We start from the raw sequence: 14,518 nt of genomic DNA on the forward strand, positions 1-14,518 counted from the left end.
GGAAACAAACTTACCTGTCTCACTGAACCCTTTTCTTCCCAAAGAGCTTCCAGTCCTTGTCCTTCAGATCCAGATGTGAAATGTATCACTGCTGCTTGCTTCAGGGCTTAGAGAAGGAGTGGGATGGTTTTGCTCAGCTGAGCACAGTTGTGATGGCAGCTGTGGCAAGCACTGTTGTTTAGCACATCTGGACCTTGCAGAGCATGCAGGACAAAAAGTTCTCTAATTCAGCTCACAGCTGATTTGTAACAGCTTTTATTATCTGAGTAAGTTACTTCCACTTCAGGGATAGAAGGGTTGGAAGGGACCTTAAAGCTCCTCCAGTTCCAAACCCCTGCCATGGGCAGGGACCCCTTCCACTAGAGCAGGTTGCTCCAATCCCCTGTGTCCAACCTGGCCTTGAACACTGCCAGGGATGGGGTAGCCACAGCTTTTCTGGGCACCCTGTGCCAGCACCTCAGCACCCTGACAGGGAAGAGCTTCTGCCTAAGAACTCATCTCAATCTCCCCTCTGGCAGGTTAAAGCCATTCCCCTTGTCCTGTCCCTACAGACCCTTGTCAGAAGTCAGAGGGCAGTTGTTGCACTGGAACTGAGCAGGCCAAAATCAAGCCCGGGGTGCTTGGCTGGAGATGAGGGGCTGTACCCAACATACATTGATCTTGGTCCTTGCTTCTACTTCATGTTACTGGGCAGTGGTCGGTGGAGCGGCAAGTGTTGAAGTGACTAACTCTGCCTTGTTTCTCCTCTTAGGTCAGTTACTACTTTCCTCTCAAGACACTGTGGCGCTCCTTCTTCGCTGCTCTGGTTGCAGCATTCACCCTGCGCTCCATCAACCCCTTTGGGAACAGCCGCCTGGTTCTCTTCTACGTGGAGTTTCACATGCCATGGCATCTTCTGGAACTTGTGCCCTTCATCCTTCTGGGCATATTTGGGGGGCTTTGGGGGGCTTTCTTCATTCGCAGCAACATCGCCTGGTGCAGGCGGCGCAAGACAACCAAACTTGGCAAATACCCGGTGCTGGAGGTGTTTGTAGTCACAGCCATCACAGCCCTGCTGGCCTTCCCCAATGAGTACACCAGGATGAGCACTAGTGAGCTGATCTCCGAGCTCTTTAATGACTGTGGGATTCTGGACTCATCCAAGCTCTGCGAGTATGTGAATGATTTCAACAGCACCAAAGGGGATGACCTGCCAGACCGAGCTGCTGGCCCAGGAGTTTACACTGCCATGTGGCAGCTGGCTCTGGCCCTTATAATGAAGGTCTTCATCACCATCTTCACCTTTGGCATGAAGGTAAGAATTGCCTATAAATGAGCTCACATTCTGCTGCAGAAACCCCAGGTCTTAATTTGATTTGCTTAATAAACACGTTTTCCTCCCCAGGCTCTGTTAAGAAGGGGGCAAAGTGATAGACTGTAATTATTTGTTCTGTTGCTTGTAACTGAGGGCAGTAGAAACCCTTTAGCTTGAGTGGGTGTGAGGTGCAGATGTTGTTGTGACTGAACTGGTGTCTCAAGGCTTCATATCCCCTTTTCCAGACGCTGAATGCTGCTACATTGTCCAACTGTAAGCCTTCCTAACACATATGCAATAGCTGATGGCAATGCAATTGATGTCTTTATTTGTAAATGCTTGTTTATAGCTGTTACTTGCTCAGATGGTTTTGATCTTGCTTGGTGACAGCCTCCTGAGCTATGGGTGTAGGGCCAAGGTCTGAGCTTTCCTGCAGTGGGGTTCAGCAGGTGGAGCAACTTCAGTGTAACCTCTAATTGAGCCCTGTCTTGAACTTCTGTCACTGGAACAACTGTTTTTGAACACTCCTTTGCAATGTGTGGGGAGCGAGGCCTTGACTGATGGTGTTTCTGCAGGTGCCCTCAGGTCTCTTCATCCCCAGCATGGCCGTGGGTGCCATCGCGGGCAGGCTGCTTGGTGTGGCCATGGAGCAGCTGGCCTACTACCACCATGACTGGGCCATCTTCAGTGGCTGGTGCAGCCAAGGAGCTGACTGCATCACTCCGGGCCTCTACGCAATGGTTGGGGCTGCAGCTTGTCTGGGTGAGCAAGGAGTCCATGAAGTCCAAGCTGTGTTTTGGGCTTGGTTGACCATGTGGAGACATGTAGGAGTGAAATGCTGCTGTTCTCACAGTCCATAGAAGCTGGCTTCATCTCCAGAACAGAAGCCCTTGTTGTAGAATTCATGATGTAGAGGCACTGGAACAGGCTGCCCAAGGAAGTTGTGAATGCCCTATCCCTGGTAGTGTACAAGGCCTTCTCTTGCCAGCACCAACATATCATTGGACATGGCAGGTTTCAGTGAGGAGCTCCTGACCATGCAGCAGAACAAGGGAGGCTGCCTAGCGACCTCAGGTTTTCCTGTGGGCTTTTAATTCGTTTTATTTCCTGTTCTGGCCTTAACTCTCGTGGTGCAACTCTTCTTTCAAGCACTGGGTTTTGGTAACACTTCTTCCTCTTGGCTGGATGTGAGAAGTTGAGTGCACATGGCTGAACTTCACTTTCACTATATTTCCCAATGCTCTCCTCCATGGAATAATGTGCTTAACTCTTAAGGGATTTAAGGACTCTTAAGAGTATCAGAAGAAATTCTCACGTCAGGAATAGTAAAAGCATGCCACCAAACCTCATCTTCGGCCTTTTTAAAGGGAAAACACCTTGTTTACATGTAATTGATGAAAAAGAAATACAATTCCTCTTCATTAACTCTTCTTACCACTGCACAGCTCTAAAGGGTGTGTGTCCCTTTAGACGACCGTATTGGAGCAAAACTGCATGGCCAGGCTGTTTTTCAGCTAGCTAAGTCACCTGAGAGAAGGTTAGTCAGTCATCTTTTAAGGTGCCTTCTGAGCTGAAGGGACACCCATCAAAACCACATAGCAAACCCTTGTGAACCAGCCCATGGCACCATGTTCTGGATGGGCTGGGTGGTTTCAGTACTGTGTTCTGCTTGTGTTTGATGTCCTCTGCAATGCTGAATATGGTGCAGGAGTCCAGCAGTACAAGACCTTCTCTAGAAGTGTTGGCAGATGCAGCTCTCCTGCCTGGAACCCCCCAGAACTGCCTGCTCATTTCCTCTGTCATCTCCTGTTGTGTTTGCAGGTGGTGTGACCCGAATGACGGTGTCGCTGGTGGTCATTATGTTTGAGCTCACTGGTGGACTGGAATACATCGTTCCACTGATGGCAGCAGCCATGACCAGCAAGTGGGTGGCTGATGCCATTGGGCGGGAAGGCATTTATGATGCCCACATCCGCCTCAATGGGTACCCTTTCCTGGAGGCCAAGGAGGAGTTCTCACACAAGACACTCGCGATGGATGTAATGAGGCCGCGGAGGAATGATCCTCCTCTGACTGTCATCACTCAGGACAGCATGACAGTGGAGGACGTGGAGAGCATCATCAATGAAACCACGTATAGTGGCTATCCGGTGGTGGTGTCCCGTGAGTCCCAGAGGCTTGTTGGGTTTGTCCTCAGAAGAGACCTCATCATTTCAATCGGTAAGAGGAAAGATACTGCGCAGATGAGTGATGCCATCAGAGGCCTTAAGTGGCACCAGCTGTAATTGTATTGAGTTTAGGCACCCAGTAGGGGTGGTGTTTGCGCCCCCAAGCAGCATGGGGTCTGCATGCAGTGAGTGTGAGGGACAGGATGACTTCCTGGTGCAGTCAGCATGGCTCTGTTGAATTCATGCACCTTGGGGCATGAAGCAGGGGATTCTTGCCAGGAAGAACTAAGCCTTCATGACTGTGGGTGACTGGACTGTGGAAAGCTTTCTTAGCTATTAATCTTTATTTCATTAAGAAAAAGTCTGGTTGGTCCAGGCACTGAATATTGGCTCACTTCTGAGGTGGTGCTGTCCAACCTGTAAATACCTCTCTTGACCACTAGCCAGCCTGGTCTTTCACTTGTTTCACTCCTTGGTTGAGGTGAGTAGTGCATGGTGTTGGCAGGGCTTGGTAAACACTGTCCTGGCTTCACTCAGATGTGTGTTGAGCTCCTTTGGAAACAACTTTGCCATGGCACAGTTTAGGGCATGTTTAGGCTCCTCTTGATCTCAAGTTTCTTAGAAACCTTCAAGTGCTGTTTCCCAGCATGAGACCTGAGTGGAAATTCTGGTCATGTTGTCTCTCATTGGCCTGGGTGAGGCCATGAAGTTTCTGGTGGTGCAGCAGGAGAAATCTGGGTGTTAGGGTTGAGTGCTATATAGGCATCTAGCACTTCTGCACTGGAGTGGAGGTTGGGCATCAGGGTGCCAAGCCCTGTGTTGTAGTGCTGGTTGAATTCTTGTGGTGTGTGTGCAGCTCCAAGCAGCCCTGCTGAGCCTGGATGAGCTCCTCACCTCCTACACCAGCACCTAGCAGAGTTCATGTGAGTCCCGTGATGAGCTGGAGAGAAGCATGGATCCAGCCAAAGCCACATATCCCTCTGTGCTTGGGATGCCGGAGCAAGGAGCAGGATGGTGCTTACCTTAAAGTTCATCCAGCTCCAACCCCTGCCTCAGGCAGGGACACCTTCCACTAGAGCAGGTTGCTCCAAGCCCCTGTGTCCAACCTGGCCTTGAACACTGCCAGGGATGGGGCAGCCACAGCTTCTCTGGGCACCCTGTGCAACACCTCAGCACCCTCACAGGGAAGAGCTTCTGCCTAAGAGCTCATCTCAGTCTCCCCTCTTTTATCATGCACATTGCCTTCATTCTGAGAGGCTGCTCTGTGGGATGGCCATGAATTCTTGCATTTGTGTTATTCTGAATCTCCAGGGACTTATTAAGAGTAATCCTCTCCTCAGAGATAAGCACTGTTGTGTGCCACAGGAGGGGATTTCATCCAGCTCTGGTGCTGGGGCTGCCAGGCCAGCCCATTCCCAGCGATCCTTGGAATGTAAATACCAAACTGAAGCCTGGACTGGCCGTGCAGCCTGAGAGTAATGCACCATGTAAATACCTGAGTGAGGTCTGGTACTGAACCTGGTTTTATTCCTGACCCTGTTGTGGGGATGGAGCCTGTGCCAGTACATTTAAGTGCTTAAAAATGCTTGTGAAGTTGCTCTGCATAGGACCCAAATCAGTGAGTGATAAAATACAAAGCATTTTATCTACCTCCTCTTAAAAACTGGAAAGTTAAAGGTCTCCAGAACTTGCCTTTACATGGCGAGGGCAAAACACAAGAAACTTGTTGCACCCTCCTTGAGGTGTTGCACTTCTTGGTTGCCTGGAGAAGCAGCTCAGGTGAAGGGAAGGAGTAGTCTTTTAAGGCAGAGATGAAAGGGTATGTGCCCTTTGGTTTGGAAAAGAGAGGGATGGATAATACTTAATCAAATGTTCCTTCTTCCAGAAAATGCCCGGAAAAAGCAGGATGGGATTGTGAGCACTTCAGTTATTTATTTCACTGACCACTCTCCTCCACTGCCTCCAAGCTCCCCCTCCATGCTGAAACTTAGGAGCATCCTGGACCTCAGTCCCTTCACAGTGACAGACCAAACGCCCATGGAAATCGTGGTGGATATATTCCGCAAGCTGGGATTGCGCCAGTGCCTGGTGACTCATAACGGGTAAGCATGCTGCAGGCAGGGCCCTGGGCTCTGGGATTGCCTCCTCTCCTTCAGTGAGCAGAGAGTTCTGAGCATCAGGGGGAGCCGCTGTGGAACAAAGCACTTGTGAGAATACTGGGCCTTCAGCTGAAGCAGTAATATAAAGCCTGTAAGGTGGGGATACAGCTCCATGCAGTAATGGATCTGTCAAACTGATGGAGAGGGCTCACAGCCTCCTCTCAGATTTACCCATAGGTATCATGCAACTACTGGAATTCACTTTGATGCTGTTCAGAAACAGTGTTTTCTGAGGGGGAAGGAGTGAAGGCGGAGATGGAAACGGAGGGATCTGCTATTCCCTGAAGCATGCCACTGGCAGGGATCCTCTCCCTGCTGGGGGGTACTTGGACCTGCAGATATTCTGCCTAATTCCCTCCCTCCTGGCATACACCTTTCTGAAAGCACAGCTAGATCACTAGGACTTAAAATCATAGGATCAGAACAGTTTGTGCTGGAAAGGACCTTAAAACTCATCCAGTTCCAACCCCCTGCCACAGGCAGGGACACCTTCCTCTAGAGCAGGTTGCTCCAAGCCCCTGTGTCCAACCTGGCCTTGAACACTGCTGGGGATGGGGCAGCCACAGCTTCTCTGGGCACCCTGTGCCAGCGCCTCAGCACCCTCACAGGGAAGAGCTTCTGCCTAAGAGCTCATCTCAGTCTCCCCTGTTCTGGCAGGTTAAAGCCATTCCCCTTGGCCTGTCCCTGCAGACCCTTGTCCAAAGCCCCTCTCCAGGTTTCTTGCAGCACTAAACATTCAGGTTGATCTTTTCAGCAGAGGTGGGTGTTAGTAATGATTAATATTTGTCTTTTGGTCATAACCTCCTAAGTGTAAATCACTGATAGTTTCTGCTGGGGCTTGTGAGCACCCTACGTTGTGCAGGGTATCCCACAAAGGTACTTCAGCTCCTGCAAGGCATTAAAGTGTGAAGCCTGTGAGAGGCCTGTGTGTGCTGGTGCCCTGAAACTGTGGTTCCCTTTTTCAGGAAGCTCCTTGGGATCATCACTAAGAAGGACGTTCTGAAGCACATTGCACAACTGGCCAACCAGGACCCAGATTCGATACTCTTCAACTAAAGACAGACCAGGAGGTATTGTGTGTTCAACACGAAAGGACCTTTAGAGACCATCCTGGATACATTTCCCTATTTTTATTGAAACCATGGAACTGTTTTCCAAGTTTTCTTCCATGGAGCTGAAGAACATACTTTTTTTTCTACCAGATACCAATCGCACTACATAATCTGTGGAACAGAATCTTCTTTTTAGAAGAAGAAAGAGACTTTAATTACGTTGCCTTTTTGAAGTTGCATTGGAAAGATTCCATGAAGGAGTAAAAGCAAAATGCTATAGAATTCGATCTCTTACTTTATTTGGACTCCTAGCACTAACATGGGGAGGAAAAGACAAGCTCTGTTCCTTCAGAAGCTTTGTAGGAGGAGGATTTTGCACACAGCACTTGGGTGGTGGCAGAAGGATGTGGTTGTAACTCGGGTGGTGGATTTCCAATTAGCCACTTGGGAACAATAGGAACAGTCAAAACTGGCGGGGGGAGGGAACCATTGGCTGGCTGAGGGTGTTCTGTTGAGCAAGGGTAAGAGCCCCACAAGCCCAAACCCCCGAGAGCAGATCTCCTGGGCCTAGGTCTGGTTGGGATGAAGCTTCTTTTGATGAATCTGTGAATGTATTCAGTGTCTCTGCTGCTGCCTTGCCAGGAGAGTCCCGAGGAGGAGGCAGGAGGTAACAGTTGTGTTCTCACCGTGATCCTGGGCTTAGATACATGCCTGAGGATTCCTTCTCCTTTCCTTTTACTTTTAGAATGGGAAAGGCTAAGTCCTATGTTATTGCCCTTTGCACTTCCCAGTGTTCCAATCACATTTGATACCACACAGTGACCTCTCCCATAGTCAGCAGGGGTTTGGGGCTGGAGACTTTCTCCTGGGACCCCTGTGCCTGGGATGTTTACATGGACACTTTTGCTGTTCCCTGCTCCTCCAGGTCCCAGCTCCAGGATTGGGAGTGCTGCCACTTCACATACGTGCACTGCTCGGGGTCTCTCTCCTTTTGCCAACAGCTATGCAATAAACCCTTCCTGAGCAATAAACCCCTCAGCCTTGTTCCAGCTCTGTGTCCTTCAAGTCCTTGTCCCAAATCCTACCAAATTATTTTCCTGTTAATAAAATTGTGGCCATTTACTGGAATTCTGAATGTGAATGGTTTTGGAGGTGGATGATGTTCGTCATGGCTTCAGTCTCCAGCAGGTGGTGGTCTATGGTCTATGGCTGAGGCTCCTCAGAGCTTCCTCTCATCCCGGTTCACCAGGGTTCAGCTGGCTGCAGAGAGGAGCCAGCCGGTGAGTGATGGTCCAGAGTTAGGGATTGGGGGCTCTGACTCTGCTTCCTGATGGACAAATCTCTGATGGCTGGTCCATGCGAGGCTGCTGCTGCCCGTGATAAACCCATTCCATGTGGGAGCAGGGCTCCTGGATAGAGTTGTTTGGAAGTTTGCTCTTAAACTCTCTGAAATATAGGCAAGTTCCTTATGTGTATCTACATAGAGCTGAAGCCAGATAATTTTCCAGCAGCGAGAACCTGCTGCCACTGCTTTACCTGGCTCTGAGGTCCTGAATTCTTGTCTACCTTAAAGCTGAATCAAAACAAGAAGTTACCAATGGATCAGGTGCCTTCTGCCTTGAAAATAAACACCTTGACTTTGTCTGTGGGGTTCTGTACTGCTGGAGCTGGTGCTGAGTTGAAACAAAGACTGGTGTGTTGGTAAGTCACTCGCAACTTGAAATGCTCCTGTTCTGCCTCCAGCAAGAGAAACTTTGCCTTTAAATGCCTTTCTTTGTCCTGTTTGGAGAGGGTTGTTCCCCTTCTCCCAGTTGCTAGGGGTTTCCTCCAGGAAATTTCTGTCCTGTGCATACAGGGGTATGTGCCCAGGTGCATGGAGGCTTCCCTTCCCTGTGGCACACTTGGAATACTAGACAAATAGGGCTTTGCTTTTCTGCCTCTCTTACAGTACGAAGGAGGCTCCCGCTTGAAAACGTGGTCGCTGCTTCAGTTAGATCCACACCACATGTGAGCCCATCCCTCTCCTTGTGGGAAGGTTGCTGCAGCCTGGGGTGAGGGTAAGGACAAGAGGTGCAAAGAGGGAAAGCTGTGATTCCTGGCTGGCTGGTGGGTTATCCCAGATGCTCTAGGAAAGCGGGAGGGCAGGGAGCAGGCTGTTGGAAGGGAATCACAGCGGCTCTGCCATCTGGGACCACTGGGAATGGGAGCTTGGAGCAGGGAGCAGCTGCCAACAGGCAAGCTCCCAGGTCCACCATGCCAGAGACCTTTCTTTGCCTCTGGCTTGCACAGATCTCTTCACTCCTTCTCTTTCACGTGGTAATTTCCCTGTGGATGGACAGCTGGAGGTCTGGTGTGCACTGGCAAGGTGGAAATAGGAGCTTGGAGCTGCTTGTCTGTATGTGAAAGCCTGCTGCCCCCAGTGACATAAACTGTGTTTGTGTGAGGGAGGGGCTCAGTTCAGCTCAGACCTGGTTGGGTCTAAGCTGTAGTTCTCTGTGCAGGGACACTTGGAGCAAAATCATCCTCATCATGACCGTGTTACCCACAGCAGTGCTGCCAGTGCCTGGAATGTGGGGCTCCTGCAGGGCTCTGCACTGGGACTGGTGCTCCCCCAGGGGGCCGGGGGGGGGTACAGATCCTCCTGTCTGGTTGAGCTCTGCTTTGCGGGATTCCTTTAATTCCTATGAAAACAAGTTCAGCTCTGTGCAGGGAGAGCCCATACTCACAGCTCTAACCAATGGAGAAATGGTTGAGAAGGGTTTTCCCCCATTCAGCTCTTGCTTTCCCATTGCATTATCTTCAAAGCGACTCCAGGAGGAGCGCTGGGGTTTCCCTTCAGCAAAGGGCTGGTTATACAACCCAGCGCTGGAGCCCGTCCATGTGTTTGATAAATGCCACCAAGCATGCGGTGGTCTGAGCTAAGCAAGAACTGCTGCTTGCAGCTCTATGCTGACCACGAGAGAGAAGACTGAGGTTGAGGCTCTTCCAAATCTTTTTTCAGCTGCAGAAAAGCCTTCAGGGTCTTACACCCCACTCTAGAGGTGATGTTCCATGCGAGGAGATGGCTGTGGGGCACCCTGCTCCTCACCCAGAAAAGGGAGGGACCTGCCAGAAAGGTCTTAAAACAAGATATTGATGATTGTTGTATTGTTTATGTGATTATAGCCTATTCATACATGACTGGCACCCTCCTGGGGAGGGCTCTGGCTGTCACCCTTCCAAAGGGCAGGATGTGAGCTGGGGTGCTTGACTTGGTGCTTTCCCAGCCTGGGGCTGGGGTATGAGGAGCAGTATGAATATGCACTAGGTGGGTCACTATGAAGCTAAGGGGCCAGTGGGCTCTGGCCTCCTCTTCCTGCCCCTGGAGGAGCTCCCAGCCACTGAGTCTTCATGAAACACAGTGATTAATGGAGCCTGATGCTGTCCCTTTCCACTCTGCCAGACCAAGGCAGCAGATGCATAGAGCCACAGACTGGTTTGGGTTGAAGGGACCTTAAAGATCACCCAGCTCCAACCCCTGCCGCAGGCAGGGACACCTTCCACTACAGCAGGTTGCTCCAAGCCCCTGTGTCCAACCTGGCCTTGAACACTGCCAGGGATGGGGCAGCCACAGCTTCTCTGGGCACCCTGTGCCAGCGCCTCAGCACCCTCACAGGGAAGAGCTTCTGCCTAAGAGCTCATCTCAGTCTCCCCTGTTCTGGCAGGTTAAAGCCATTCCCTTCACATATGGGGGTGTCCATGAGCAGTGGGTTCCTGTGTGGATCAGGACCATGTTCCACAGAGCTGTCAGGGTGCCCCAGGCAGTAGGGAAGTGCAATTACTTTTTCCTGGTATCTACAGTTTGTTGCACTGTGGAAAATCAAGGGGAAAACTGCATATGCTTCATAAGCCTGGATGGAGCTCGCTCAGTTCTTCACTTGTGTCCAGCTCACTGGTCCCAAGGGCAGAGCCCAGGAGCTGTTGGTGCTGGCTGGAGATCCACGGACTGTGCCAGTGAGAGTTGGTGACATGTCTGTGGGGGGAAGGGAGGAAGGGCCAAGCTGCTGGCATCAGCTTCCTGCTCCAGCAGCCCTGAGGGCTCTGAGCAGCAAAAGGTGATTCACTGGAGGGGAAAGAAACCACCTTCAAGGCAGTGTTTTTCCTGAGGGGCCTCAGTGGGGCCTTGGCACCAGTCCCTGTGGGGCTGCAGCCTGTGGGAAGGCTCTGTGAGCAGTACAGGTCCAGGGAATGGCATGGGTGGGATGGGATGGCTTGAGCTGGCCTCCTCCTGCTTGTGACTGCAATGAGGTTCCTGCTCACTCCTGCTGTGGGAGCATTGATGTTATCCTCTTGGTTTAAGGAGCATCCCGCCTCCCACAGCTGCTTGTATCTCTCCTGCTGAAGGAAAGGGGCTTTCTGCTTTGTTTTCCTCCTTCTCAGGTTCAGTTCACTTGAGGGATGCCCTAAGGTGCCCCAGGGCAGGCAGAGGGGCAGAGCCCTGGGCTGGGTTTCTTTGTGCTCTGTATTTACAATGTCCCAAGAAGTGATTTCCTGGGGTGTTGACATGTTTTCCATGTGGACTTCCTTCTTCCCACTGTGAATGTGTTCTGGGCTTGGGACTTGAAACTGAAATGAGATGTTGTTTGGACGGGAATGGAAGCCTTGGATGTAGTGATGAACTGGTTAACAGCAACAGGAGGGAGAGACAAGGTCTGAGCCGAAGACTTTGCCGTGAGACAAAGGGCAGTGCAGTCACTGCGGGAACGCCCTTGGCATCGGTCTGTGCTGAACTGAAAGCAGAACCTCAGGGCAGTGAAGATAAAGCTGTCCTTTGGCAGCGACTACAAGGAAGCTGCATGTGTCTGGATCGAATCAACATGATGAAGCCATAAGGAATAAAGTCAGTGCAAAACTACTGCTGCAGCATTCCCCTCACCCCTTGGTATTTTAAAGCAGGAGGAAAGGGGAGGGAGGTTTCTGTGCTGTCACCAGGCAGGGACATGAGCAGCTTTTGCTTTCAGGTGACTTCTCTTTTGCTTCCATGTGGTTTTACACTTGGCATGGGAAAAGCAAACTGCTTTTGTGCTATGGGAGTAGCTTTGTAAGTGGACATCCCATATGTGAAGGGAATGGCTTTAACCTGCCAGAACAGGGGAGACTGAGATGAGCTCTTAGGCAGAAGCTCTTCCCTGTGAGGGTGCTGAGGCGCTGGCACAGGGTGCCCAGAGAAGCTGTGGCTGCCCCATAACTGGCAGTGTTCAAGGCCAGGTTGGACACAGGGGCTTGGAGCAGCTGCTGCAGTGGAAGGTGTCCCTGCCTGTGGCAGGGGTTGGAACTGGATGATCTTTAAGGTCCCTTCAACCCAAACTGCTCCATGGTTCTATGGTTATACACACACAGGCTTTTTGGTGTAAATTCCACACCAGTGAGCACTTCAAGGTCCTGGCCTGGTGGTGTCTGTGTGGTTTGGGAAGCCCTGCTTGCTTATGCCATGGTGGGCAGGCGTGTTCTGCATTGAGTGCTGCTGCCACAGGCTCCTACAGCAGGACCTGGCCAGTGGGTCCTGGGCCATTGACAATGACCAACATCTACAACTTGTACAAGTGGTGAAACTGAGGCACAGACATTTCATGAGTAACCAGGTCTTCTGGTGAGTAGCTTGAGTAGTTCCTGCCTGTGCCTGAAAGAAAACCTTTGTGTGACACCGTGTCAACAAGCTCTTGGCTTGGAGAAGGGTACGAGCCAGGTTGTTCTCCTGGTTACTGCTCAGTTCTAAGGATGCTGCACATGTGGCCATTGGGTTGGTGGTGTCCAGTCTTCAAGACTTTGCATTAAGGTCAGGCTTAGAGAAGCCAGGACCTGCTGTGGTACAAGGCAGTCTCACCAGGTGCTGGAGCAGTGGGAATGAAGCCAGAGGCACCAGGTAGGATGTGCCTGTCTGAACGGTCTGTCTCTGACAGCTGTTGCTGCTGCTTGTTAAGCTTCAAACCAGTCTATGAAACTGAAACTTGTCTTCCAGTTCAGGACACGTGAAATGTGCACTAAATTCCTGGGCTTGTTCTGCTCTTCCCAGCTTCTTGTTTGGTTTCCTCCTTGTTAACCTGGGAAGTGTGGGGGTCTCTGCCAGCAGAGATGAGGAACCCAGGGCTCTGTGACTCTCCTGGAGCAGGCTGTGCCTCTAGAACGTCCCTTTGCCAGTGCTGTGCAGCTGGAGAGTCCCTGGGCAGGTGCTGCCTTTGCCCTGGTGAGCTTTTGCCTTTCCCTTCTGTTCACACCCTTGGGGCTCTGCAGGAGCCTCAAGGTGCCCACAGGCCATATTCAGCCCACAGCGCTGGGGCCCACAGCCCCCTCCCCACTGCTGGGAAGAGCCTGGAACAGCAGAGCTGGAAAAGCTGCGGAGCTGGGAGCTGAGGAGCACCCTGAAGGCTGGGGCCGGACTGCACACCCCAGCAGTGCTCCCCCCGTCCACCCCCTCTGCCCTTGCCGGTGCCACGTGGCGCTCACTGCACTGGTGCTCCTGGAGCTCCGTCCTCCCCAGGAGCACCCGCCCATGGCGTCCTCTCCCTTTCCGGGAAAGCGGAGCCGGCACCGAGCCCAGCAGCCCCGGCTCCAGCAGCGCTGCTGCACCTGCACCACTGCCCCTCCACCGGGACGGGGCTGCTGCCGCCCCAGGACAAAGAACGACTCGGAACCTTCTGCTCTGTTCCCTGCAGCCCGAGGTGTGGCAGCTCAGGGCTGAGCTGATCCCAAAGGGATTGGGATGCAGGAGCTGGGCTGAGCTCAGTGCTCCCCAAGGAGAGGTTTCAGGCTGGGAAGCCAGATTCCTGTTGTTGGTCACCAAGGTGGCTGAGAAAGCAGGAGGAGAAATGAGAGGTGGAAGAGGGAGCATTCCGGAGGTGATTTTGGAAGGGTTTGCCAGGCCTGCCTGGAGCAGGGAGCAGCCCTGCCCCCCCTTTTGCAAAGGGCAGGCTGGTGCTCCTGGTGCTCTCTGACTGGCAGGCTTGGGATGAGGTGGGAAAGCTGCCCATGGGCTTGGGGCTGGTCCAGCAGCTTGTGTGCAGGGTCACAGGGCCAAGTCCCTTAGGGGGCTTTTTGTACTGGCCTCACTGCAGCAGGAGGCAGAGCCCAGTGAGCAGCAATGGGCAGGGCCTGCAGATGTGGGGGGGATGTGAGAGCTGGCACCAGTTCCCAGCCCCAGCCAAGGATGCAGAGCTGGGACTCAGGGCTGGAAAGCTATGGGATGGATAGTGGGAGTGAGGACCAGTCCCTGCCAGGCAAGGGTGAGATGGGGAACAGACAAACTTGGAAGCCCTGGCTTTGGTTGTGCCTTGGGCTGCGCTTGGCAACCCCAGTGTTGAGAAGAGCAGCACCAGGATACCCCAGGATGAGGTGTAGTCTTGGAGAGGTGATGGGAGAAGGGGAGGAGGAGGAGCAGGGCCAGACTCAGCTCCCGGGAGAGGGGCTGGTGGAGCTGTCCCTGGTCCCAGGGGAGATAAAGGTACCAGGCTCGGAAGTGGAAGCAGTTGGAAGTGGGAGCATGTCTCTCTGGGAATGCCCCAGGCATCCAGCAGGAGAGTCAAAAGTAGAGCCCTTGGAATTGCTCCATGTGCAAGATGAGGCAGGACCCTTTTTATTGCCTGGAGCCCTCAACTGGGCTCCATCTGCAGTGTCTGGGACAGAGCTCCTGAGAACCACATGAGAACCACCATTCCTTGGGGCTACCACAAGTCCCAGCAGCTCTGGCTTCACCCAGGCTGCTCTGCTGCCACTGGCATAGGTGGGAAGCAGAGGGAGGCTGTGGGATGCTACAGGAGCCTGGGGAAGCTGCCCCTCTACCTCGTGCAGCCCACAGCTGAGCTGGAGCAC

At 52.3% G+C, this 14,518-nt stretch overlaps 1 protein-coding gene across 5 annotated transcripts in view; it reads left to right on the forward strand.

Moving 5' to 3' along the window:
* Positions 1–7,795, forward strand: part of LOC101869475 (H(+)/Cl(-) exchange transporter 5) — a 28,694-nt gene extending 20,899 nt beyond the window's left edge. For all 5 annotated transcript variants that reach the window (XM_034063720.1, XM_034063721.1, XM_034063723.1 and 2 more), the window contains 5 exons: positions 752–1,294; positions 1,870–2,056; positions 3,116–3,514; positions 5,348–5,564; positions 6,587–7,795. In XM_034063720.1, coding sequence (XP_033919611.1) covers positions 752–1,294; positions 1,870–2,056; positions 3,116–3,514; positions 5,348–5,564; positions 6,587–6,677 — 1,437 coding nt within the window. In that variant the 3' untranslated portion in view covers positions 6,678–7,795. The remainder of the gene's footprint in view (positions 1–751; positions 1,295–1,869; positions 2,057–3,115; positions 3,515–5,347; positions 5,565–6,586) is intronic.
* The last annotated feature ends 6,723 nt before the right edge of the window (positions 7,796–14,518 follow it).

The sequence above is a fragment of the Melopsittacus undulatus genome, chromosome 6 (genome assembly GCF_012275295.1).
Source record: "Melopsittacus undulatus isolate bMelUnd1 chromosome 6, bMelUnd1.mat.Z, whole genome shotgun sequence".
Taxonomy (NCBI): Eukaryota; Metazoa; Chordata; class Aves; order Psittaciformes; family Psittaculidae; genus Melopsittacus; species Melopsittacus undulatus.